General features: G+C 41.6%; 1 protein-coding gene and 1 long non-coding RNA gene across 5 annotated transcripts in view; one reads left to right on the forward strand and one right to left on the reverse strand.

The window, feature by feature from the left end:
* Positions 1-1494: 1494 nt before the first annotated feature.
* Positions 1495-11607, forward strand: MTX3 (metaxin 3). 4 transcript variants are annotated; one of them, XM_035553613.2, is made up of 9 exons: positions 1495-1669; positions 2158-2227; positions 3773-3849; positions 5406-5498; positions 6214-6396; positions 6546-6622; positions 7510-7667; positions 8083-8171; positions 9645-11607. In XM_035553613.2, exons 1-9 carry the CDS (start codon positions 1589-1591, stop codon positions 9717-9719), a joined length of 903 nt encoding a protein of 300 aa, XP_035409506.1. In that variant the 5' UTR covers positions 1495-1588; the 3' UTR covers positions 9720-11607. The 4 variants fall into 4 exon arrangements, with proteins under 4 accessions (XP_035409506.1, XP_035409505.1, XP_035409507.1 ...); XM_035553612.2 differs by having other exon boundaries at positions 1497-1669; positions 9671-11607; XM_035553614.2 differs by lacking the exon at positions 8083-8171 and having other exon boundaries at positions 1500-1669.
* A 5315-nt stretch (positions 11608-16922) lies between these two features.
* The window catches only part of LOC126913651 (uncharacterized), a 38493-nt gene continuing 28181 nt past the window's right edge, over positions 16923-27234 (reverse strand). The window contains exons 3-4 of the long non-coding RNA XR_007709303.1: positions 17177-17310; positions 16923-17038 (exon numbers count right to left, since the gene is read on the reverse strand). This is a non-coding gene — a long non-coding RNA (uncharacterized LOC126913651). The remainder of the gene's footprint in view (positions 17039-17176; positions 17311-27234) is intronic.

Genomic DNA, 27234 nt, shown 5'->3' on the forward strand with positions numbered 1-27234 from the left:
ATTTTGCTCCTAATAACCATCAGGAGACTCACTGCTTATGAAATTATATGGATGATTAAAAGTCAGGATACATGGGAAATTAAGATGTAGAAGTCCTAATGCAAGTGCAATTTCAGTAAAGTACATCTCTAAGCCACATCCTTCTATATTTATGTCAACACTTAAGGGCTTGATTCTGCCACATTTTCATTAAAAGGTTGTGTAGAAGATGAGGTTTCAAAATTTCAGAGGAAGTTTTGCTTTTTCAGAAACACAAATAGAAACCCCACTTTTTCAAGTCAAAGCATCCATCCACATACCTATTTACTTTTCATTTACACTAATAGGAATTCCACTCAGGCAACCAAGAGGAAAAAGCTCCTGGAAAGCTTCAGGATGGGGGAGGGAAGATGCAGATTGCCTTTTTTTTTTCCTGCCTTTGCTCAGGACTACAGAACAGTGCAGAGATTAATTAGGCCCTAAGGCAACACAAGGGAAGTTTATTCTCCTGTTAACCTCTAAGCATTCTTGCAACCTGCCATAAGGAGAGCCATAAGCTGGTTCGTCCTCCATAGAGAAATAGGTGTTGGGGATTGCAGCTGGTAAGAGCCAGTCTTACTTCCTTAGCTTGCCCATCTCAGCGAGCTGACACCACCGTGAGCAGAGAACCTGGGAGGACTGACTGGGAGTTAGCTGCTCCCTGAGGGGAGGAGAAGAAAGGTATCTTTTCGAATCTGTACCTCTTTACAGGGGGAAATGTAGAATAGCCATTAGAAAACCAAATCACTACTGCTAATATTCCCAATAGTGTATGCTTCCGAGGAAAGAAAACGGGTATGTTTTTTTTTCTCTCATGTTCCTCATAAACTGGAGTTGAACGATCTCAGGTCCATGTGGTAGATTTTCTTCATTGCACTTTCTGCCACAAACTTCACAGAGATCTGAAACCACAGATTTGAGGAGACAGGGAGGAAGAAGCTTTGATCTTGGTCTCCTCATCTCTTTATGAACGGTAGACCTGAATAAGGGTGGTCAGTGCAGTCTTTGTTTTTAAGGCACCGTGGTATTTTTCCTTGTGTGGGAAGAATGGAAACATTTTACTTGATGTAGTATTTTAACAGTAAGTAGTGCTGTGGCATGTCTGCGCAAATGATGAAGTGAAGCACAGACATCGTATTTTTAAATGTCCACAGTAAAAAAATACAGTGAACGGGTTGTTATTGTAACTTGGTCAAGACTGTTACAATATGGTCAGGGTTCCTTATTTTTGAAGCCAAATTGCTGACGTCTTTTCCTTACATTTGATGAAAAGTCAACGTCCTCGTTCCTGTGGAAAGCCGTAACTTCGCGTCAAGTAACCAGCTGGGGTTTGGCGACGCGGCAATTTCAGCACCGAATTTTTCACGGGTGGCTCTCACCAGGCAGGGAAACGTCTTCGAGCAGCTTTGGGGCCGCGGGGCACAACCGGAGAGACCCCCACGGCCGGCAGCCGCCCCTCCGTCCCCTCACGGCCTCCGCCCCTTTCCCTCTCCCCGCGGCGCAGCCGGGGGCGCTCGGGCGCCGCCATGCGAGGGCAGCAGCGGTGCGCTGCGCGCTGCTGGCCGACAAGATGGCGGCTCCCATGGAGCTGAGCTGCTGGGGAGGCGACTGGGGGCTGCCGTCCCTGCACCCGGAGTCTCTGACCGTCATGGTAACGGCGGGGGGCCGCCGCCCGCCACCACGGGAGGGCGGCGGGGAGGGAGGAACGGCGCCGCGGGGCTTGCTGGCTGCCGGGGAGGAGAAGGAGGAGAAGGAGGAGGAGGAGGAGGAGGAGGAGGAGGAGGAGGTGTAGGCGCCCAGGGGCGCGCCCGCCCGTGTCGCCCTGAGGCCGGGCGCGGCCTGTGCGGGGTGAGGGGCCCGGCGGAGTGGGGGGCGGCATGCCCCGGTCGCAGCTGGCCGAAACAAAACTCGTGCCCTTGGTGCTAGCGCAAGTCTCGGCTAGAAGTTCCGAGAAAAATCCTTAAAAACCTCCCGGTCCAAAAACACAGCGGGCGCAGGTAGTGCCGGTGAACGTTGCTTGGTCAACCCAAGTGGTCATAATGCTCATGTTTTATCGTGACCTGCTCTTTTAAAATGCTGTCGTACACTTGTCTTGCACATGCTGACTACATTTTTTTTCTTTTCTGCAATCTGTTGCAGGCTTATGCTAAATTTTCTGGTGCTCCGCTGACAGTGAATACTATAAATAACTCTTGGAGAACTCCAAAAGGTACCTTGTTTGCGTTTTTATTAATTTAATCCTCGTCACTCTATAAATGTGGGTTCTAATTTCAAAGTTTCCTTTTCTTAGTTTCCTTTGGTTTTGTGTTAATGCGTAGTCCCTTCCTATGCTATTCCTGTATCCATTATACATTGATAAACAGCTTTTTGAGTGTGATGGTTTTTCAGGGGTGAAATAATGGAAGACATAAATAAAATGCCTTAAAGGGCACTTTATTAAAATGTGTATGGGTGAAGCAGAGGAGACTCAATAAAGCAGGAATGTCAGGCATTTTAAATAGAGGGTATAGTGAAAGCAGTTTGCATGTTTATGTGATAGTAACTAGACTTGCATATGGAAGCAGCGTTCTTTAATTATACATAATTTAACAGGCTGGAAGTAGAATATCAGTCCCAAAGAGTGTAATTTACATCAGCTGGGGTGTTTAATACTGTGCAGAGTTACAGAGGTTGAATCATAAAAGGTGAGTAACAACCTAGTTGCCAGACAGGTTGAAGATAAGGTTGAAGGTGTCAGAGGATATGAAGTGTGTTGCATGCCTTTACTCAATCCTTATCTGTTTGCTCAGCATTTAGGTTATTGTCCTGGTATATTCCAGAGAGGTAAAAATCACTGCAAGGCTAAAGTAGTCTGTCACTTTAACTTACTATGTCCTCAATTTAGGCACTACTATGTCCACGTAGAATTTGGCTCTTTGCCTCTTGGTGTTTGATTTATTACGTTCTGCTAGCAGAAATTCAAAGAACAAGCTGGGTATACCTCTCAAAAGTTCTGTTGCTTTTTTCGTAGTCAAGATATTTAAAATCCATACCAAGAAACAAAACAAGCCACAAATTAACAACAACAAAAAAACAACACCCGAATAATATGTGTCTTTTATAAATAAAATTTTAGTAGTATTTTGCATCAAGGTCATGTTAGGCTCATCATTGTTGTAGGTACTTTGTGAATGCGCTATAAGGTGGTTCCTGCTACAGAGATTTTATAGTCTTTGGTTCTGCAATCTAATGAGTAAAGGCAGAATAATATGCTTCTGGGAGAAGGGATTTATTTAGTTCTGGTCATTTATGCAGTGTTAGCTTGGGCAGTGGTTGTAGCAAGGCTAGAGAAAACAGGTGGTTAAAAGCGGTTGGGAGACAAAGAGCAGGAGAAAAATAGGACTAGAAGGAAGGATAGGCCTAGAGATAAATGAGTTGAGAGGGCATCTGGACTGGTTGGAATATTTGTCTTAAGATGGATATCTGAAATCCATACAAGTAGCCTGGTTCTCAAAGTGTCAAATAGCTAGTAGTTGACATTGGCTTCAGTCTGGGCCCTTTTTATGTATTGTTATTAACAAAGGCCACAATATGCTAAGCGTGTTTGTGATCTTGGTGGAACTCAGTGGTGTATAACCTAGTTTATACATACATATTTGGGAGATCAGAGTATGCTATGGAGGAAAGGAAAACAGATGAAGTGACTTGTCACTTCCCAGTTATGTTATAATTATTACATATAATTTCAGTTGACTGCATCATTTGTGCCTTCTAGGAGATGTACCAGTCCTGATATCAGAAGACACTGTTATTTCCCAGCCAGCAAAAATACTAAACTTCTTAAGGAAGCAGGTAGGTTGCTTTCAAAAGAATCTACATGTACTCCATATAGACTGATGCAGACTTCCAAAACCCTGGAACCCAGTTCTGACCCAGTGCTTTCCTGTTTTGCATACACACATGAGAATTGTGAAATTGTGGATTACGGGTTGCTATTTGAAAGTTTGATTATTAGTTATGTGAAAGATTTAAAAATAGGCATGAGAAAACTCTTTGTTGAAAAGGACAACAAGCTGGCCTCAACTGAGCAGTTTCTCGCTGAGATTCATCATGCTGTTAATTATAATACATTAACATTGTTACGGCTTTGCAGACCTAGGAGATCACACTTAGGGAAGTATGGTTTTAACTGTTCAAATGGGTAATCATCTCCCATTGCACAGGTTTTTTTTTTATTTTGAGGGATAATACATAAGTGTTGTTTTTAATTTACGTAGTTTTTCTGTAGCTTGTTGCGTAAAAATGTCTGCAAGCACTTCTTGATGCACATAACGTTATTGTGTAGTCAACTTTTGCCTGCCTTTTGCAGATCTCCTAATGTTTTATTCACAAAGAATAAAGCTATACAACATCATTTTTTCACAAAGTATAAAAAAGTCTTATAAAGCGTGGTATCATCATTTTATTTCTAAGATGGTCTTCCAGCCCACTATTCTGCCTTTACATTAGAAATTCAGTTCCTGCCTAGTCAAGAAGATTATGTGATGAATGGCATGTTAGTGAAAGTTTAAAGCTTTTTGGGGAGAAAAATAGAATCTGAAAACTGAGCATTTGAGATGGGTTTTCAGACAGTCTTTTTAAAATTCAGAAGTTTCATAGCCATTTGAATACCAAAGATTCCTTCATGTTGGGGAAAAAAATGCCCTCTTTAACTCAAAGTATAACAGTAATGGGAATGCTTTTCAGATATCTAAAAATAAGGTGGATCAGCACTGACCTTTTGTTGTTTCTAAATTAATGAAGTTCCCGAAAAACCTACCAACCCTTTTAATATACATTAAAAGGATTCTCTGTTGGAATCAAGAGCTCAGGTAGCTGTAACTGCTTTAATTTAGCTGTGCAGTTGGCGTCTTCAATTATTAGCATCCAATTTTTGACCTTATGGAATGGTAATTAAAAGATAGGAATGCTTTTGGTTTTTTATGTTTAACAAGTTAAGGGCCAGGTGCTTCCTCAAACTTATGGATGGGGATTTGCCACCTGTTTTTTACAGCCCTGAGTACTGAAAAATTGCCTCTGTGTTACTGGGCAGATGCTTGGAAAGCAATGGAAGTAGGCACAAGAGTTATTTTGGCAATGGGAGGACCCAAAAATCAAAGAATGGGACAGTTAAAATGGAAGTTGTAAAGGTACATAGCTGTGTTTGACATTGCTAGCCTGAAGAAGTAAAGGAAAAAAAATGTCTACCTGCATACTTTTTGTCCAGAAAAATATTGTGGTATTTACTAACTTGCTAACTGTTAAGTTTGAAGAAGTTTTGTGTTGTGTTGATTATCTTTCTGGAAAGTTCTGTGTAACACTATTTGTACTTTTTTTTTTGTTGTTTTGTTTTTTGTTTTAATTCACAGAAATACAATGCTGATTATGAATTGTCTGCAAAACAAGGAGCTGACACACTGGCTTATATTGCACTACTTGAAGAGAAGCTGCTTCCTGCTCTGGTAAATACTGGGAAATATTTTATAATGGCCAGAATGTTTATAAGTGAATATTACAACAGGCGTCCAGTTGAGAGAAGTCTGTCAGCCATAGTCCTGGCTTGAATGTATTTGCATTCTTAGTGCAATTTTGAAAAGACTGCCTAGCAACTTTGGAAAAGGAAAAAAAGTGTGTGGGAGGTGTGAAGTAATAATAATGAATTTATGAAAGACATTTTAAAATGGCACCTCTGATGTGTTTTTTTCTTAGATATTTTTTGGGAAACAGTATCCTGAAAGCAGCCTATTCTGGCCATTTTTTGTTTCACTTGATCCTTGTTCAAAAGTTTTGAGTAAGATGTGGTATGTCTGATGTGGAGTGCACAACTGTGAAGGCTTTTTGAACTGTTCAGTGGGAACTTTTAAGACATTTAAATACCCACCGGTAGTTCATTTTTCAGTTCAGTAAATGACACATGGCCACACGCCGTCACCAATTTAGTGTAAGTACATTGAAGCTATAAAAATCCTCAAACTTCGGGTCTGTTGAATGACTTTGACTTGAATTTGTATAGGCAAAAATATTCTGACCAGGTAATATCATAGACTAGCTTCTTCAGCTATCCTGCAAGGCTTTCAAATTCATCATAATATATTATTTTTTATTTTAAGATTTATATAAGAGAAGTCTAGTGTCCTTGCTCAAATTCCAGTGATATTCTTTCTTGTGTTGATGTAGCTGCACACATTTTGGGTTGAGGCTGAAAATTACTGCAGTGTAACAAAGCCATGGTTTGCCTCGAGGATTCCCTTCCCACTGAGTTTGTATCTGCCTGGAAAGATGTCCAGGGAAGCTCTTAACAGGATCTTGCTGACCAAGGGGGGACCTCCACTGTACAGTCTCACTGAAGTGGAAGCACAGGTATGTGTTGTGTGGTATAGAATGCATAACTTGGTGCTGTAAAAAGGCTAGAACTGAAATAGTCTAGCACACTGCCAAATGGTGTGTGATGCTGTATATACTAGCCTGTACTACAGCTAGGGCTCTTAGATGGTTTTGTGTCTCATCAGATATACAGGGATGCCAAAGAATGCCTAAATCTCCTGTCTAAGAGGTTGGGAACATCTCAGTTTTTCTTTGGAAATACGTGAGTATGCTTTCTTTTTTTCTTTTTTTTTTCCTGTTTTGTTTTTAATGGCTAATAAAACAGGTACCACATGATCCTTTGTACACTTACACTTTTTTTTTTAACCTAAGAATGTTAAAAGGTGTTACACAGTAGTTTCATGTTTGACACTCTACTCTTTCAGATAAGTGTGAATGAGTAAACAGGGCACAAATGAGATCTTTGGACTCAGTTAATCCAGTGGCTCCCTTATCTGCATCTTTCCACAGAGCAGCAGATACTGCCTACAGCTGCTCGTGTGGGGTGCTTGATGAGTTAGTGTAGGACTAGAGAATTCTTTTCTAGACACTAAATGTCACCTCCTGTGCCTCTATGTAGAAAAATACTTGAAGCCTGACATGTTACCACTACTACCTCCTTGGGAAGAGGATGTAGGTCTCGGAAAGCTGTTCTTTATATGTGCATGCAACAAGAGGCAGATATTGTCAATAGCATAGCACCAAGAGACCGTAAGAGGGGTGATCTGTTCCCCGAGCCAGTGAAGTTGGACCACTCCATGGGAGAGGATCCTGTTCCAGTGGCATCCATCTTATTTGCTTGGCTTTTTTTGATGCCAGAAATGCATTTAAGAGTGGCTTGTTTTTCAGTGTGCATGATGCACGACTGGATTTTAATGCAGAAGCTACTGTTTCAGCTTGCCAGCACCTCTCTAGTTCAAAGGTGGTGAAATCAGTAGATAATTTGTACAAAGCATTTATCAGATATGAAATGATGGAATGCCAGAAAAGTTGACCAAATTCTATCCTGAGTTGTTTGATATATGCAGAAAATAATTATGTACTAGAGTTCTTAAAGTCTCACCTCAGTCGCGTTGGTTTTGTGTTGTTTTGTTTTGTCACTCTTCTCAGGCCTACTACCCTGGATGCCTTTGTATTTGGTTTTCTTGCACCAGTTTATAAAGTGTGCTTCCCCAGAGTACAATTGCAAGAACATTTGAAACAGCTTCCCAACCTGTGTCGGTTCTGTGATGATATTTTAACTTGCTACTTTAGGTTAACTGTCTCCGGTAAGATGTTTCTCTTCCACTTTTTGTCATGTATGGCCTGTTTGAATTAGAAATGGTGGTTTCCACATGTAACTAAGGCAGAATTAGATTTTATATAATTTGTGCTGAAGCTTCTGTGAGGAAATGAGGTAGAATAACTTCTATAGTTGTGCAGAAAAGATTGAAAATTAAAGGCAAGGTTTAATAATCAGTTTTAGAGCCTGTCAAGCCTTGGCAAAATGCACTTGTATCTATGCTATGGCTAATGCTTAGTGCTTCTGTTTCTCTGACACAGAACGGCTTTTCCACTTAAATTCTCCTTAGAAAGGATAAAAATACTGAATGAACTTTCTCTCTGATGTTTGTTTCTTTTTAAGGCTGTAAAAGCTTTTGTAAATGCCTTTTCACTCTTCATCTTTCTACCTTTACCCTCCAGGCCATTCTCCATCTGGACAGGATACCGCAGATGCTAATCTGCAGAAACTCACACAGCTTGTAAATAAGGAATCCAACTTGATTGAAAAGGTTACTTTTACTTCAGTCTCTAATCTTCCTGCTTCTTTGTGGGTGCTTGTTTACAGATCCACTTGCAACTGTACAATGGACGTTTTAGTTTAATTTTCTTTTCTAATGAGTTACTTTGTATAGAGATGTAGAAAGAAAACAATATAATTTGAAAGGAATAATTAATGAAGACTTGTACATAAAAAGTATGTTTATTAGAATCAACATTGTCTTGCAAATGTGCATAAAAACGGTAGAAGCGTGTCTACCTGTGAGTGCGCATACCATGCAAGGGGGAAAGCAAATGTATTATCAACAGTCAGAAATGGTCTTGCAAGACCTCAGCAAGAAAAATTCTGAGCAAAACTTAAACTGGTCTTGTTAAGACCTACACCCTTCACTGCTTACTCCCAGCTGAATGCTGTAGTCACTAATATACAGTCCTTCCTTCTGCTTGTTCTGTGTCTGGCTGTTATTGCTCTTTACTTTGTTTCCAAGTCTGTTACTCAGCACCTGTCAACAGCTGTGCAACTTATGTTAAAAATACTTCTGTCTCCATCAGTAAACTAATTATGTATAAAGCTCTTACTAGGATAGAAGGCATTTCTTTCTGAAAAAGATCGGAGTATCAAATAGGTCATTAATTATGTATGGCTTCTGTAGCATTAGGTATTGATTGTATCTCTACATGGTATTGAAGTGTGGCTGTGGAAGTTTTAAAGAATGAGTAAAGTAGACATTTATCAGATGTGATTTAGATAAAGCTGATTGTACCGTGAGGAAGTGCGATGGACTAGACAATCTTTGAAGATCTCGCCTATGCTGTCTTCTGTGATTTTGTTTATTCTGTACTAGCTACATGCCATTTTTCTTTTGATACATCAGTACACATAGGGCATTAGAGTGATATCCTGTAAAAATGTAAAATCTTCATATTCAGAGACAAGCTTTAACCTGTCTTTGAAAAGGTCTTATCACAGTCTCTTTATTAAATATTTTTTGAAATCTTTAGCTATTCTAAATTCGTTCAACACCTACAAGACCATTTCTAATTTGAAAAAAAAAAAGATTTGTTCCTTTAAGGTGCTGATCATGCAAAAGTATCCATTTATGTTAGCAATTTGACTTCTGATCTGCTTTCTAGCAGGGTTTGGCTATTGTAAAAAAAAAATTGAAACTTTGACCTCTCAGAAGAAGGTAACAATGTTGCTTTCTTCGGTAATCTTGATGAAATGATTCAAACAGAAGCATTCCCATTTGCCCTGGGTTTAATGTGCCATATGCTAATAGCATGAAATGGCTCTAACAAAAGCAGGTATTTGGGAGTGGAAAGGAACCATGACATCTGTTTTGGCTAGGGCTGAAATAACAAGGCGAAAAACCAACAAACCAAACCAACCAACCAAACAAAAAACCCCAACAAACCAGTGTACTTCTTAATGGAAGTCCTGACAAATAGACTAATGGCATAATTTATATTCTACTGTTTGCCAGATCCGGCTCTCATTATTTCTCTGCAGATGGATGACAACCTTCGTAAGAGTCCACAGCACCCCCCTCGAAAGCTAACAACACTGAAGCTTGCTGCAGGTGGAGAAGAAAGTCCATTGAATCGTTTGTCACCTTGACAGCTCTTGTTGCCCATGCGCATGTGTTCGCCTTCAACTCTTCTGAACTACACAGTAATTTTTTCACATGAATGTGGTTTTGCATGGGAGGAATCTGCTCATGGGTACACGTAGGGAAGAAATGCAGCTTTGCAATGTACTGTCTACCTGTTATTTTAAGAAAATCAGTAGTTCAGGCTGACCACACACTAAGCTGAGGTTAAAGTAAAGTCTTAAACACGGGGCTTATTCCTGCACATGTTAAGGTTATTTTGTACAGCAGATTTTTGCCTTTAGCCTAGCAGAAATGCTGACCAAAAGTTAAAATTCTCTTTTTATGGAATTCCAATATGTTTATGGATTGTTCACTTTTGTTTTAGTTTATGGCTTTTGATATTACTGTAATCATGTTACTGGGTGTGAGTGGATGTACTTTTGTATCTTCCTAAAAATTACAAAGTCCAGTTGTAAAATTGGTGAAAAGACTGCAAGAGAAGGAGGTGTTGCCTTTCTCAGCACATGAGAAATGAAAAGCAATGAGAGGAAGTTAAATATTTTTTTCTTGTACTTCCGTGAACACTCTTGTTTCTTGTGTTTTAAGGGTATTTGTATTTTTGAAAGCTTGTCAAGTTGTGCTTAGAGGGGAAATGTCGAAAAGTGTGTGTGCCATGTACAGTGTACATGTACAGTGAGGCATAATACTGACGTTTCACAGATACCTGGTATTAGTCCTGTGTGAAACAGGCTTAACCTGTGTGCGGGATAATACCACAGGCTACAAAACCTTAAGTCAAAATTGCAGTGGGCTGGTAGTGAGATGGAAAGGTTTGATTTGGGTGGGAGACTTGACTAGGAAATATACTGTGGCTCTGTACTGAAGTGAACTAATTAGGAGTTTGTAAAAAAGTTGATGTAGGCTTTTTAATTTGTCACAGATGCCTCTAATTAATTTTGTCTTACTTCTTATAAGCACTACAGTTCACTGAAAAGCTAAATTATAAGACATCTAAATTTTTATTTTTTGGCAGTCTAGTTCAAAGTTATTTTTTCACTACGAATTGTAATACACTGCAGCATGTATTTCTTCTGTTTATTTGAGGGACTTATGTCTCATTACACTTCCTCTTAGTAGAAGCCTTGCCTGTTCTAGGGACCTAAGCAATTCTGTCACAAGAGATCTGCTGTAATTCTTGTTGGTAATGTACTGGTAGGTGCTCCATGAGTGGTGTAAACAGAATTAGTCAAGGGGATTGACCAAAATGGCAGCACTTGGAGTACAGAATTCTGATGATTGTATGTATAGGATGACTTCTGTTTTTTTTTTTTCTTTCTTTCTAGCAAAATCAAGGTAGTCTTTCAGCTTCCCTTCATTACTAGTCACATTTGAGATACAAAGGTAAATTATTTACTGTTTATACAGACAAGACTGTAGATTGTGTACATACTATACTTTCAGACTCTATTTAAGGAATGTAATAATCTTATCTTTAGCATTTCCTAATTACACCTAAAATGTTGGGTGTCTAATAAGCACTTTAAGGTTCAAGCTTTTGCTCTTACTAGAATACTTGTTTGTGATTTTGAAATGAATCTACTTCAGGCTCATAATAATTGAATAAACTGACTACCTAGTAAGTGTAAAAGTAAGTCAAATGTTTAAAATTTTTACTGCCTGTATCTTGACAAGGTTTAAATGAGATCAAGTCACATTGCTTTTCGGAATCTTTTATTTATGAACATGGCTATGGATAACATTCCTTAGTTTGTTGCTTTTGTGAATATGTACACTCAGTCTTTGAAATCTCTTTGTAAAAAGGTCATTGTTCGAAGATTAAAATTTTAGACTTTTATTGGAGTTTTGGTAGTGATTTTTATGCAGATTGTCAGGTGTGATTTTTTTAAATATTTTTTTCCTTGTGTAAAGTGTTATCTTGTCCATAAAAACCTAAACCAAGACAACAAGAACAAACTGCTGACTGTTAAAACAAGAAATTGGAGCATAGAATCATTAAGGTTGGAAAAGACCTCCAAGATCATCCAGTCCAACTATCACCTTACTGCCATTGTCACCCACTAAACCATGTCCCTAAGCACCAGGTCCAACCTTTCCTTGAAAACCCCCAGTGACAGTGATGCCACCGCTTCCTTGGGCAAACATTTTAGTGTATCCATAATGTCTGATTTAAATTTTAGTTACAACTCTTCAATACTACCCCTTTCTTTTCCAACACAATTGCTTTTGTGGCAGTATGGAGTAGCACAGGTTTTCTAATCTTACTAACATGACCCTTTGCTGGTGAGACAGCATGATCTGCTTGACAGCTTCAGTCACTGGATGGGGTAGGACAACGGGGCTAAAGCAAAGGATTGCCTGCAGTGGTATACACAACCCCAGACAACCCGTGTGATTGCACAGCTGTGTGCTTCCTTCCTTTTTTACTTTTCATCTGAGCTCAATTCAAAATCAAACTCCTTTATGCGGAAAGTATCATTTCTGGCCTGACAACTCAAATTTGCCCAGTAGTTTATTGCTGTATTTGTGTGCCTGAAGTTTTGAACCTGGGCAGTTACAAGTCCAGAGTGGGATCAGTTTGAGTAAAAGTAGCTATCTGCATCCCACGTAAGCCAAAGCTCTTTCTCTGGCTAGTGGAGAAAGGTGGAGTTTAGGTGTGATTCATCTCCTTACAGTAGCTACTTAAAATAGCTAAGTTAATTCAGTCTTGAAAGTGTGCATCTCTGCTGCATGTAACGGAAGCCTTAGCTTCCAACTTCAGAGGCAGATTGCTACAGAGCTGGGTGGAAACTGGCTGCAGTGATTGATTGGCTTTTCTTCTACTGCTTGAGACTGCAGATGGTCTGCAAGCATAAGCAGTCAGCCCTTCTGGCCATGCCGCAGCAGTGGGGTCATGAAACCTCATAGTGATCTGCTTGTGTGCGTACTGCGGCTCTGCACTCTCGGAATAATGTTGTGGGTTTTTTTTGTGCATGTACCACAACATGTAAATGCAGGAAATACCTCCGTGTTTCTGCTGTATTGCTGCTGTCACAGCAGCTGGTAGGCTTCCTCCACCCTCCTTGAAGGTGCAGGCTGGCAACAGGTTATTACCTCTACAGCAACTCATCCAGCCTGCTGCACTTTCTCTCATGGAGGAGGCTGCCAATTTTAAGTGGGATGAACCGCTCTGGCAGGTTGCAAATTTAACACCCCCTACTCGCAGGCAATTTTGTACTGAAAGCTTGCGTGTAGATGTTGTCAGGGCTATTCTGTGAGCTAGTTGCAGGAATATGCATATGCCTGAAGAAGAAATATGAAAAATGCTATGAATGAATTGCTACAAATAAGGTCTTTTTATTGTTTCCAAGATAGCTCTAAAAATCTTTTTTTTTTCCCTCTCAGAATACCGTTGGGGTACATTAGTCTGCTTCATACACTTAAACACTGGTAAAGTCACATCAGTCTTGCTAATACAACTTAGCACTGCATTAAGAAAAACACCCAATTGTATTTGATTCCTGGCTAAAACTGTTTCTGGACTTGCTTGAGTAGGTTTCCTCTCTTGCTTGGGATTATTCTTGGCATTGCAGTAGGAATCATTCATGGTGTCTTTTTTTTTTTTTTTTTTTTTTTAAATAGAGAAATGCAAACCAACTTTTTACACCAGTGTGACAGATTGTGGTAGATGAAATCTGTCTGGTCTGCGCTGTTGGCAGCAAGTTGTCCAGTCCCTCACGTAAAGACCACGTTGATTAACAAGACACTGCATTAAAAAAAAGTGCTGGTTTTAACCTGCAGTTTCAGAAATCACTTTAGTCTGTTGTTAGTGGTTATCCTGATTCAGCAAAATATCTCCTAACCCCTCTTGGTGCTAACCAGTGCCTCCAAGGTAATGAATTTCAATGCGCTTGCACTTGCACTGATACCATCAGGCTGTTCAGCACCACAAGTGATTTTGAAGAGTCCTCCACAGGGCTGGGCTGGTCAAATACGAAAGCACACAGCCCAGAGCTTTCCACTCAGCATCATGGCACTGTTCTCATCCAGCCCCAACTATGCCAGTGGAAACGCTGCCCTCTTCCACTCTGCTGGTCCAGGTGTTTTGGCTGTCATGGATGCACCAGTCCATGTTGTTGGGAGCTGCTGGGAGTGTGCCTGCTGAGTAGCAGCTTTAAGCAGCTTCATCTCACTGAGCATTTCTCCCCTGAAGCAGGTGAGGGAGCACCTCTGTATGGCTTTGCCTGCAGAGAGTGAAAGTGCTAATCCTTGTTGGGGATGGCAAGAAGTGGCTGAGCATAAGATGACATTGTGACCATAAAGGTCAGCCTCAATAGCCACTAGTGGGCAAAGTGGTCAGGGAAGTCCCAGGTTTTTCTGCATGTTTTGAAGAATACACAAAGAAATTACTTGTAATGTGGTAGGTTGGTCTGGCCCAGTGCAAGACTGAATGAGCTAGGTTTACTGTGAATTTCTTTAAAAGCTCAGCTGAGAGCATGCATTAATGATGGCACAACTTTAACTCCACAGCAAATAAGATCTAGCAGTAAATATGCTTATGGCACAAGGCTGTTCTGCAGCACTGTTAAGCTCCCTTTTCCTCATTCCCTCTCACTAAAACCACATGCTTTTTTTGCATCATGAATGTCAATGTTCAAAATTTTTACAATGCCAAAGTGCTGTATATGGGTCTGTTGGTAATGTAATCAGTTATCAAAATACAGAATGTTCTGTTCCTTCACTTAAAGCAAGAGTGAAGAGAAATTGCATGCGTTGGGTATGGGCTCATTAAGTGCCTACAGCCCCTTTGTAGGCATCCGGTGTTCAACTCAGCTTTGCCAAGCCATTTTGATACGGGTGGCTAGGCAGCCTGCCAGTCCACACAAATACCTCATGGGTTTTGTTTCCAGGAGCGTAAAGGTGAGGGAGGGAGTGTGCGCAGAAGTCTGCATAGCTACGACTCACACAAAGCAACCTTCAAGTGAAGGAAATAGAAGTCCAGCTTCCCTTGTATTCTTGCCATGATGGGTGATCATTTGTCAGTTACTGCCAGCTGATTTAGCTGTTGGAACAGTGAAAGTTGTGCAAGTAATAATAATAGTCACGCTGGGAACTGCCCTTTGCTATGTGAGGAACAGGCTGTTTTCTGTACTGTGCTGCCAACAGCATCCCCCTGCCTGCCCTCTTACCTTTGATGCATCACTCTGTGTTGACTTCCACATAGCTGCTGTTGCCTACCCATGTTCTTACAGGGTTTTTGGCACTTGCAAATTCTTGCAATAAGTAATTATTTCAAAGAAATGTGGCTGATTTTCTTTTGCCCTTTAGTTGTTTTTATTTTAAATCCCAAGTAAGGCTTCTTCTCCAAACTTTTTCCATTCGTGCAGTCAGTCATTTCTGCTTATATTTACCTTTAAATACCATAGCAATAAAGAGTCTGATACTAGAGGGTAAGTCTTCATGTTTTCATGTGGGATCCAGCTGTGGGGTGTCTTAGTGTCACCAAAAAAAAAAAAAAAAAGAGGGGGAGGGAGAGAGTTTTTCTTCTCACTATTAAAAAACAAAATCAGTATTTGGTAGAACTGGGCTGCACGTGTTCAGGTCAGCATTTCCCAGCAAGTTTTGCATTTACTTGTGGTCACAGTGAGAGGCATCCTCAGAAACTCCTCCAGCAGCATGTTCCACCACTCAGCAGCAGCCTTGGGGAGGTGAAGGGCCGCAGCACCTCCAAGGCCAGCAACTCTTGTTCTGCTGAAAGTGTTGCTGGAAAAAGCAAATGTTTGGACCTTCTATATTCTTCAGAAAAAAATGCAGTATTTCAGGCAGGAAAGATTGCTCGTACCCAGATAGGAACTCGGAGAAGAGGAAGGGAATTGATGGATAAGGGACAGGTTCAAATTTCCCTGGAATAGCTGATGCTCTGTGATTACATGGGAGAGGGATTTCAACTCTCTGCCCTGAACTAAGGAAAGTGAGAACTCATCCAGGCTGCTCCACAGCTCTAGGCAAGCATACCAAGCCAGTGGATTAGTAGTTTTTTGGCAGTGGGCAGTGATAACTTATTTTTCTCAAAAATTCTTGAAAGGTCCTGTTACTTCAGTGCAGGATATAAAAACTCAGAAATACCCCAGACATTCATAGGGTAAAAAACAAAACAAAACAGTTTCCTATCTATTCTATCTGCTTCCCTAGTGGCTCACAAGGATTATTCTATTTATCTGGTCTGCTTATTTTAGGTGAGCCAGGTATCTGTCTTCACAGAAGAAAGACTGTGTTAAAGTGGTGTGGCACCCCATAGAGAGAACATAGCAACAGAGTGGCATGCTCAAAAGGACTGAAGCAGTCAGGGTAATCACTTTTCTGCCTGAAGAATATCTTGTAGGCAGCATGGTGCCTGCTAGATACCACTTCCAGTGATGGGCAGGCCTCGAGTGCAGTCTCCAAGAGTTCTGTGGTGTTTGCAGCTGTGTACAATAGATGTCAAATGCCACCAAAGACCCCAGGGAGAATGAGGGTAACTGGGTTTACAGTCCCCCGGTGAAAGACAGTGGGAAGAGTAGGTCATGACCACCATTTCTCCTGATGCTACCTGCTCAGCTTTCTCTCTGATCAGCCTTAGATCATGCTTAAGTAAACTCAAGTCAGTTTGATGTAAAAGCTCCCTGACTTAGAGTGACATGTCCTGATGCTGGCATTGAGCCCCTTTTTGCTCTCCTGAGGTCTCACCAGGCTGAGAAAGACAACGCTGAGTTGCAAGCTGTCCATGTGATTGGTTGCTGGCTTGGGTTTGGGAAGATGTAATGCATGTAAAGCAGATGTTCCCATGACTGCTTTTACAGCTTTTGCCCTGGAATTTAATGGCCAGCGGGCAGTAGGACAGAAGGAAATACAGATGTCCTTCCTTCTTCTCTGGGCATCAGGAATTCACCCATTGCCATGACAAGCACCACCTCTGAATCAAGCCTGATGCAGAGCTTACATGAGAGAAGCTGGAATATCAGTGACAGAAAAGTGAGAGTGCAAGTCATTTTTACTGACCCATATAGTTAATAAAGGAAACCATTCACAAAGAATCCATGGCAATTTTAGGAACTTTTGTTTAATGGTCAGTGTAGATGTTGTAAAGAATATTTGCCCGGCATGTTTTCCCTCTTACCAAGATGGTGACAGTCCTCAGCACTGGTTCTTGTCAGTGCTTTGTGTGGCTGGGTTTCTGAGTGGGCCAGATTCCTGGAAGGAGTGTGCTGAAGGCCAGGTGACTCATTTGATTGCAGGAGAGGTGGGTGTTCCTAAGAAATGAGAGGGGCTAGTTTCCAGGGCTGTGTTAAAGCACACACTGAGTTTCTGAAGCAATTTGTAGCCTGGAAAACCTTTGCAGAATATGAGTTTGGTGTTTTATCTGGCAGAGTAGGGGAAGATTTCCTTACCTCCTTCACAGTAAGGGCATGCATTTGTAGCAAAGTCCTGCCCACGTCTGCGTACGACTGTGTTTTCCACACCCAAATTTCTAACTCACAGTTCTGGCACCCCAAATTCTTGCATGCCTGTTGGTTTCTCATACCTGGCAAAGACAGACGTAAATGAAAAATCAATATTGAGAGATGCTTTGTTCACCATTTGAGTAAGAAAATTATCCACTGACATAAAGGGGATTGTCTTATTTCCTGTATCACAAAATGTACACTTGGAGAAAGAAACAATACATGCCAGAATGACATCTGCTCTCAGAATTGTCAAGCTATATAAAAGGTTTTTGACAGCCTTAGAGCCTACATTGTTTCACTGCATCTGCTGCTCTGTTAAAGCATTATTGAAATTGTGTATTGCCGCAAGGGGAAGGGTACAGAATAAAAGCAGACCATGTTTCTTCCAAAGACCATTGGAATGAAATAAAAGAGGCTACACTCCTAGAAGTTACCTACAGGATACAAACCACCTGATTTTCATTGATCAGTTAGCAGCTAGTCCTTAACAATATCAATATCCTTTGCATTCTGTTTCAGTCAGTTCACTATGGTCTGCGATTTTAATAACTCGCTTGTATTTTCAGCTTTAGTAACACTTACTTCAGTTGTAGGTTTACCAGATGTCTCCCTTGGGCTTGGTTTGAGGTAATTCCCACAAAAATTTAGGTAATTCAGCGTATGAAGGTGGTATACCCTTTAAAGAATTGATGTACATTCATTTTAAAGATTTGCCTGCTTGCTTTTTCCAATCACATCTGACAACATATATTAACTTGTCCCCAGTTTCTCCCCTCCCATGTTTTTACAAAACTAATTTTTTCCTCATGCATTTTGAAGAAGCAGAAGGTCACAGCATCAGACTTCAAACAAACGGGGTAGCTTGACATGACATAAGCAGTTGCACTGCTTTTGCTCCTCTGCTCTGCACCCTTTTTCAGGACCTTCCCAGTCTGTCAGTAGATGAATTCTGCAAGAAGTTACTGGTGACTTGGGGTACATCATGGGAAAGTAGCTGCTCTGTCGGGGGAGGCACTGCCTTTCAGAAGAGAATCAGGAGTGTTCCTAGGCTCTCCTTTGTCACACAAATGAGGCTACAGTGAGCTAAATACTGTTTTTGCAAAGAAATGGATGCACTACATTTGTTTAACTCTCAGAATAAAATGACATGAGTTCTGACATTAGGCAAAACCTTGAGGAAAGCTTTTTTTTTGAAAGGGACAATATTATTGCTTGCAGCTGCAGCTTATAGTATCACTCTTACAAAACAATATGCATTTAGGACTTCCTACATTATTTCTCATTGTGTTTCAACACTTCCCCACTAATTCTCTTATACACTGAAAGAAGACAAAGAATAGTCTTATGTCTGTAAGGCTTAATTTTGTCTATCTGAGCCACAGAAGATATCAGCTAGGTACTGTGACAAGGTTTTCCAAAGGTTGACTTCTCTGTCTCCCAGCCTGATGTACACCTCTGGAGACTGACTGCCACGATGCCCTCAGAGGGCCTAGCTGCTGATGGGATCATTTTACCACTCTCTGAACTGTACCCAGCAATGATGAAAGCCAAGAAGTTGTTTTAAAGCACACAGTATTGCTCCACAGAAGTTACCAAGCAAGAGCTGAAGAAGGCTACTGTATTGGGAGCATGGTCACAATGGAAGCATTCAATCAGCAAGCAGCATGTCTGTAAATACGAGAAAAGGATCCTGCACAAGGACCTGTTCATCACTTAGAGTCAGACTAGATTGTAATGCCACTGCCTACGTTTTCCAAGATGTTCCAGGAACTTTGTATTAGCTGTATCCTTTTTCAAATACCTCAGCACAAGACAAAGTTACTTGGAGTATTAGAAAGGAGAGCTGAAATTTTGGTTGATTCCTCAAAAGAGCTATCAGGTATATATTCTAAAGCATTTGTTCACTGTTTGTTGAACTAATATGGTAATTCTATTCCCCAGGACGTATAATGGTAAGAATTAGCTAGGGCTTTTGACAAAATGATTCAGAGAACCAAATGGACTGTGTCTTGATAGAAGCATTTATCTTGTTACTTCATAATGAGTTAATACTTGTGCTTTGAATTTCTTCAACAAACATTAGTTTTGCTGGAGCATAAGTGCATTTTATTCTACTTCCTTTCCAAACCTCTTCCTTCATTCAAAACTGAACATAGTTGTGACTTCTAATATTCTGCCTTCCTGAGGAGTCAAGCATATGAGGCAGAGCTGTGAGTTTTTTTTTTTTTTTTCTAGAAGATATTTAAAAGTATTTAAGGCTTTGGAAAGAAGAGCAGAACTTCGGTTGCTGTGGAAGTGCCAAACCTGATGATGCCTTGTCATAACAACAACTCTGAGCTCTCAGCAAGCCTTGAGTACAGCGGCTGCAGATTTTCCCAGGAAACAAAATGCTGGCTGTCATAATACAAGCAATTATTGCACTTCACTTCTGTTCAGATTCCAGAAGTCAAGTTCTCAGTCATATTAAAATTCAATGTATATTAAACAAAGATCCATTGTATGTAAATGAGGCCAGCTGATCAGGCCCTAGGTTTTGTGTCCTAAAGGTAGACCAGAGTGTCACATTGTTTCAGCTCTGTCTCAGAAAAAAAAAATTCTTTCCTCTTGAATCACTAACTCTATAAATAACCAGTGTACTGTCCATAGGACATTTTATAGGCACTAACATGCATGGCTTAGTTTAAAAAATGCAATGTAAAGGTTGTGTGACAAAGCCTGTTTACAACTTAGAGCCCATTATACCACATCTCTCCAAATTTCCAATTTATAACTCCATTTGTATCATGGGTTCTCTTAGTTAGTGGCATTTATTTAATATGAAAGCTTTTCCTGCAGGTCAATTTTCCTACACACTAATGAAATAGAGCCTATACCTTAAATGTTCTAGAGCAGTAGTGATTTCTGAGCAGATCTATTTGGGCTATTAAATGAGTCATTATACTGGTTTTAACAGATTGAGAATGAAGTTCTTTCACATTTTCAGATATTGAGAGAAAGTGATGGAAATATTTCTTCTGCAAGGGAGAGCATGCTACTCATTAGATCTTTCATTTAGACAAACAAGAAAGAAAACTAACAGGCTGCACGTTCTACTGACTGACGGTTTCTATTGATGTACAGCTCTTGCTGAGCTTGAAAAATATACCAGGAAGTCAAACACATCTAGAAATCAACTAACAAAGAAAGACCTTGTTGCCTTTCACCCCCGGTATAGTTAAAGGTGTGGTCCTAAGTTTCCTTATCAGCATAAAGCTTTGTGCTTCATAAGTCTCGAACAGTATCTCTCTCAGTCTTGCTCAAGGAAAGTTTCAATACATAAAGGTTAACTGATGCAAGAACACTAAAGATACTTTTTCAGTTGCCCCAAAGAACTACTATGCAAATAAAATCTTCCCATTGCTTCTCCTTGCACTAACAGATCAGAATTAACAAAAAGTACTCCAAACTAGAGTACCTCTCACCAGCAACTGTTGTGAGAGCCTTTCCCATCTGCAGAGTGAAATGAAACTAAAGATTTATTTCGATGGTCAGAAGTATCAGTAAATAACCTAACTTGAAAATTGAAGTCTCTATTCTAGACATGGGACTTTTTCATCTAAGTCAGCTCTTTAGCTTTAATCTTAAATACTGCATAGAATAGAGTAATATGTTCATAAAGCTGTATTTCCTTAGGCTCTTTCCCCATATTCAACACTAACTTAATGCAGCTGGCAGGGACTTGCAGGGGCTAATTACGCTTAACCTCTATAAACATTTCCAGCATGCAGGGTGCCTACTCCTGTTTGAACTGCTTGTAAAACTTGGATAGTAAACCATCTGTTCCTAGTGTTTTCACAGGGTGCAAATGGAATCCAGAAAAAAAAAAAAAGAAAAAAAAATGTTTTGCTAACTCTAAACCAGAAACCGCAATGGTAATCAGACTTGTGCTTATTTTAATGGCTTTGAAGTCTTTACATTTGAATCAGTTAAACACATGATGCCAGTAACATTCATGCAAAAAGCATTAAGGCTGAGAAGTGAAACAGGTTCATTAAAGTTGATCCTTCTGTTCATGAGTAACAATCTGAGATTGCTGCTCAACGTGCCATCATTATTGTGTTCCTCCAGGAAAAGACGTTATGGAAGTTTCTTTGAGAATGGGATGTTCTGGAGAGATCTTCAATTAAAGCTGGAGCAGGAGCACCCTGCATGCCCTGGCCACTCTCTTTCCTTCTCTCCTTCCTCCCTGACTTGAGGCCATGGGTTGAAGCCTTGTAGGCCAGGGGATCAGACTCCTCGAGCATGCAGCATCATCATAGTTTTGGTTAGAAGTGGCTGCTGAATGTCTCATGTCTGTCTCTTCACTCAAAGCAGGCCTTTTGCTGACAGCAGATGAGGTCAGACAGGGTTGTGTCTAGCCGAACCTCAAAAAAACTTAAAGGAAGTGGCTCCACATCTTTTCTGGTGATGTGACCTGATTCCACACTGTCCTCTGAAAGAGGAGGCTTTCCTAGAGTGCCTTTTGAAACCCTGCAGGAAGACCATTTTGGGTTTTAATCTCTTTGTGATGAGTTTCCTGTGGAAGGCTGAAATTCACTGCTTTATTTTCTTTCCACTCCACTTCCCAACCTGTCCTACACCTCCATGGACCACATGTAAGCAAAAGCCCCAGCCAAGAAGCACCTCAAGCATTACAGGACAAGTGTGCCTGTGCAAGCAAGTGCAATCTATTTCTTCAACAGATCATCACAGTAGGCTTTTCCCAGTACTTATTTTCAGGGCTTGATAGGCAGAGCAGTATGCTGCATAGAAGAGAGTTCACCCTCAAACTGAGGGTTATATTTCAGTTGGTAGCACCAGATTTGGAAGCTCTACACAAGAAGGACAAAAATCCTGGTTCAAGCAGCACACCATCAGAGCACTGATATGACTTTACAATTCTGGGAGGACCTTAGAAATATACATATGGTACATTATTCAGCACAACAGCTTATTTGAGGGTGTAACATATGCCAAGCAAGATGACATCAGATTTCAAGAATCTGTATTACACATTGCTGAGCTGATAACCATGACAGTTCTGAAAAGTGGGAGGAAAAGGATAAATAGTTTCGAGCAGAGGGTGGTGAATGAATTTCAACAACTGGAGTATAAGAGAAGAAAAAAGTTTACTTGGTGAAAGGAGGGAATGTGAGTAGCTGAGGAGTCTCTCCACTTGGGGTATCACAAAAAAGGGGGGATCTAGAATGGGTTCTGGCCACTGCTATAGAGACCAAGTTGTGTTTCATTGGCTTATTTTCAGCAGAGATACCTGATTTCTTACAGTTAGCAAAAGCACAAGTAACTATTTCAAGAACTAAACATTTACTATTAATAAAGTGTTGTTATAGATTTCTGTCATGATTTGGAGGTATATTGAGTAGGACACAGTAAGCTCTACACTGCATTTTATAAATGACGCATTTTTCATTTTTTTCTGTCTTGCTCCCCTCAGCATGGATTTGTTCAGTGTTGCAACCCCAGTCGTGATGGTAATAGCTTCCACTGAAGTTGATCCAAGTATATGCTACATAACTTCCTTTCACTCACCACTGGGTTTTAAATACAGGAATTCTTCAAGTGTATGAAGTAACTATTTTAATCAGTTTTGAACGTGAAATGAAAAATCATTCTGTAGCCAATTGAAGCAGCATGGAAAATCTGCAGAGGTAGATAGTAACTGCCTGAGCTGAAATCTACCCAGTAAATCCAAGCTAACATCCTAATGTAAAAGCTTCACTAGATTTTCACTCCCATAGAGAGAAAGGCCCTGCTGAAAGAGGAACAGCAATAAGCAGTGAGGGCTTCTCTTTCACGCTTTGTGTCAAAGACAGCATCACTTGCAGCATATTCTCATTGTGCTCCTTCAAAGCTGCCTTTGCTTTGTCAGAGTGCCAGCACAACTTGCAGCGTGCAAGTCACCCTCGAAGGCCTCATCCAAATACCGTCCTGCTTCATATACAAGAGAAGACAAGCACTGGGGTGTGGATGTTGTTGTTGTAAGTAAATATTACTGTCTTGCATAGATGCAATCCAGCTGAAATTGTTTGAAACTCGCACAGCTCCCTGTCTGGATGGAGGCTAGGAGGAGGTGCTACCCCTGCGACAGCACTGCCTGAGGAAATCTGTATGTGGCAGGCAACCTGGGCAATGTGCTCTAGGTGTTCTTGCTTGAACAGTGCACGTGGACCAGATGACCTCCAGCAGTTTCTTCCAACCTCAACCATTCTATGATTCAGATGTGGTTGTGCTGGCATGCAACACACTGGCCAAAAGCCAACACAGAGCTCCTCAGGCAGCCATGCCCGGCTGCTTACTAATACTGAGCCTCTCCTTTTGGTCTGTGGCATGAGCATGAACCTGTCACTGAACCATTTCAAACTGTGAAGCCACCTGAAGGCTCAGCAGGCTACCTTGGACATCCTTTGACATAATGGTGAATCATAAAATCACAGAATATAGTGTGTTGGAGGGGACCCACAGCGATCATTGAGTCCAACTCCTAGCTCCACACAGAACTACCTAAAAATTAAAGAATATGTTTGAGAATGTTGTCCAAACATTTCCTGAACTCCAGCAGGCTTAGTGCCATGACCACTGCACTGGGGAGCCTGTCCCAGTGCCCGACCACCCTCTGGGTGCAGAACCTTTCCCTAACACCCAGCCTGACCCTCCCCTGTCCCAGCTCCGTGCCATTCCCTCGGGTCCTGTCGCTGTCCCCAGAGAGCAGAGCTCAGCGCCTGCCCCTCCGCTCCCCTCGTGAGGGAGCTGCAGGCTGCCATGAGGCCTCCCCTCAGCCTGCTCTGCCCTGGGCTGAGCAAACCAAGGGACCTCAGCCGCCACTCATACATCTTGCTCTCTAGATCCTTCACCATCTTTGTAGCCCTCCTTTGGACACTCTCTAATAGTTTTATGTCCTTCTTATATTGTGGTGCCCAAGACTGCACACAGTGCTCAAGGTGAGGCCGCACCAGCGCAGCCATCACTTCCCTTGACGGGCTAGCAATGCCATGCTAGATGTACCCTGGGAAATGGTTGGCCCTTTTGGCTGCCAGGGCACACTGTGGACTCATGTTCAACTTGCCGTTGGCCAGAACCCCCAGATCTCTTTCCATGGGGCTGCTTACATTACACCCTGGTGATCACATTATCCCCTGGAAATCACAAGGACTGGGACAAATCTGGGCCTTCCTCACAATGAAGCACTGACAGCAGTGGGACTCCCATACCGTGAAACTTCTGGCCCAGCATGCCTACATCCAGCCTGTCAACTATGTGGGGTGGTACTGAGTGCACAGCTAAAATCTTTGGCAGTATGGGGTTTTAGAAGCTTTTGCTATTTGCCTCCCAGATATTGCCTCAGCTGTATCTAATCTCTGTTCTAATTTTATTCCCCAACTAGCAGTGGATAAACCTAAATGATAGCCATGACAGCAATCACAACCAGTATGCACAGCCTTGGGAACCCCATACTCTCTGTGTGGTTGCAAGCCACAAGAAACATACCACCAGCATGGGGGAGCTGAGGTATGGGTGAGCTCTGAAGCTAGCTTGCAGGGAGAACAAGGCCAAAGCTCACTGCCGCTTAATTATAGCCTGGTGCTGTGCACATGGCTGCATCCCAGGCCGTGAGACATTGGAGTCCCTCCTGCTGGAATTCAGGCCACCCAGACACTGCATGCCAGTGTATGTCTGTAAGACCAAGCCTCCTGTTTGCACGGTTGATCCCCCAGAGATGTGGCCAGCCTGCCCTGCCTCACAGCATTTCAAAACAGCATGAATGACAAGCTCTCACAAGGAGGTGGCTAAAATTCACTGGCTTCACTCACTTTTACACAGCTCTGTAGAATTCCTTCTGGGGAATAAAAGTAGCAGCTCTGACCCTTGTCCCTGCTCCAATCCACCAGCTTACCAGTTTGCCTCCCAGCCTCTGAAAATGTTCACTCCAGCCAAATGGAAAAGAGAGATAACCTCTCAGATCCTTCTCGTTTGCACAGGGGCAAAAAATAGCAAGGTTCATGCTCCACTCCGTAGTGCGGCCTTCTGTGCAGCTGTGATGAGGTACCTTGGTGAGGGCCTCTGAGAGCCCATGAAGTGCTGCAACATGTTCTTCTTGGGGACAGTGTGTCACCCCAGTTGGAAATTAGATTAAGGGATGGATCTTTTTCTGAGCTGTTTCTAGAAAAGCCCCAATTCACCCATGCACTGACCTAGCTGCCTGATGAGCGTGGCTGATTTGTGTCCAGAGCATGCACTGCTCACTGCAGGGCTCTGCTCCATCATTTGGATGTCCCTGTGGTGTCAGAGTGGTTTGAATAACACAGTGAATTATAGGAGGATGCATTTCATGGGTTGTTAGATGGGGAGTTCAGGAATTTTGCTTCCCTTAACTCTCTTCAGCAGTTGCTGTTCTGACTGACTGAGCAGGATCTCCATCCTCCCCAGACCAGCCCTCTGAAAGGATACAAAATGAGATCCCTAGTCACCTTTTTTGAAATGAACTGAGAAACACCTGAATGGAAAATAAGCATTTAACACTAATTTGTAGACCTTGTGATGCTGTTTTTGAAGGCACTTCTGGTCCACAACACCAGCAAACAATTCATATTCTTGACACATGCTTGCAGGGTCCTAGGCTCAAACTTGCTTGAGGGCAGCTGTACCTTGATGGGAAATGATAAATGCTACTGATATGCCAGCATGTAGATTTAAAAAGAGAGAAAAAAATAAAAACAAAGAATGGTTAAGGAAAGAAATAAAGAAAGAATTATTTTATCATCAAGTAGAAAGACATCTGATTGGGGAACACGTAAGCTTTATTCCTGCCGAAATCCTGCCGAAATCCTTTGGAAACCAGAGATCTTTCAGAGCAATTAGAACTTACATTTGTTATTTACTGCCTTGCTGACACTCATGTTATCTAGTTAAGAAAGGCACAAGTGACATCACATCTGAATCTGACAGTCTTTGTCTCTCCAGGTGCTCCTGGCCAACATTTTCAATATTGTGTTATCGGCCTGGTCACTTCTTCATGCTCCAGAGTCTCTTGTGTTTGCAGTGGCAGTCCTGCTCTCCCACATGAGCCAAGCCGCACAGCTCTGGGCCAGAGTAGCTATGATAGGCAGCCATTTCCCTCCAGATGGGGACAGTGACCAATTTTGCAGCTGGTCTTTTTTTTTTTTTTTTTTTTTTAAGAGGTTCTGGGGACAAAATTTTGCTGTTATGACAGCATTTCTGCCAGTCTCTGAAAAAGCAGATGTGCCATCTGAGCAGGGCTGATTGTTGTATAAACACTCAGCATTTTCTGACAAAAACACCCTTTGCTTCTGCCTAAATAAAACCATTCAGCTGTGTCCCTGCTGTGGGCAAGAACATTATGCTTCTCAAACGTAAGCAACTTTCAAAATTTTGGAAAGTTAACAGTAACTGGAAAGGCAACCAAAGTGTTTTCATGAGGTGAACGTAACTATTCGTCTTCACATTATAAGCCCATACCATTTCTCTGACAGAAATGCAGGTCATTATTCATTAGGACAAGACTGTCTTTTCAGTCTAGTTAATATAATGGAGTACTGAACTCAGGAAAGGGAAATACTCTTCTTCAGGTATGGATTGCTTTGGACTCCATTGCAGAGAGTTTATAAAGTGTGGAGCCAGCAAGTCCTCCAGCACTAGAGGAAGGTGGGGTGGCAGATCTCCTGGCAGTGTCCTGCCGGGACTGCAGCTGCAGAGATCCACAGTAGTTCTCTTGCTGCACCCCATGCATGTACTCCATCCCCAGCTCCCCATCCCCTCCTACAGCAGAGATGCAGTTTCCATTGCAAGAAGACACACTGAAAATGGCAGGATTTGCCCTGGCATTCATCACTCTGCAGGGAGTGCTGGGGTTTGGGGAACTGTGCTATTCCAATCTCACTGCCTCCTCCTGCAAACCTTTTTCCAAGGGCTATAGCTGAATTGTACTGTACCTAGCAGAGAGTAAA

Source organism: Cygnus atratus, chromosome Z (genome assembly GCF_013377495.2).
Source record: "Cygnus atratus isolate AKBS03 ecotype Queensland, Australia chromosome Z, CAtr_DNAZoo_HiC_assembly, whole genome shotgun sequence".
NCBI lineage: Eukaryota > Metazoa > Chordata > Aves > Anseriformes > Anatidae > Cygnus > Cygnus atratus.

Excerpts from the sequence above, each read along its gene's own strand:
- MTX3 (XM_035553612.2), top strand. The coding sequence starts at position 1,589 with ATGGCGGCTCCCATGGAGCTGAGCTGCTGGGGAGGCGACTGGGGGCTG. Across the intron at positions 5,499-6,213 it reads AGAAGCTGCTTCCTGCTCTG|CTGCACACATTTTGGGTTGA; the intron begins GTAAATACTGGG and ends GTGTTGATGTAG. Across the intron at positions 7,668-8,082 it reads CTTTAGGTTAACTGTCTCCG|GCCATTCTCCATCTGGACAG; the intron begins GTAAGATGTTTC and ends TTTACCCTCCAG.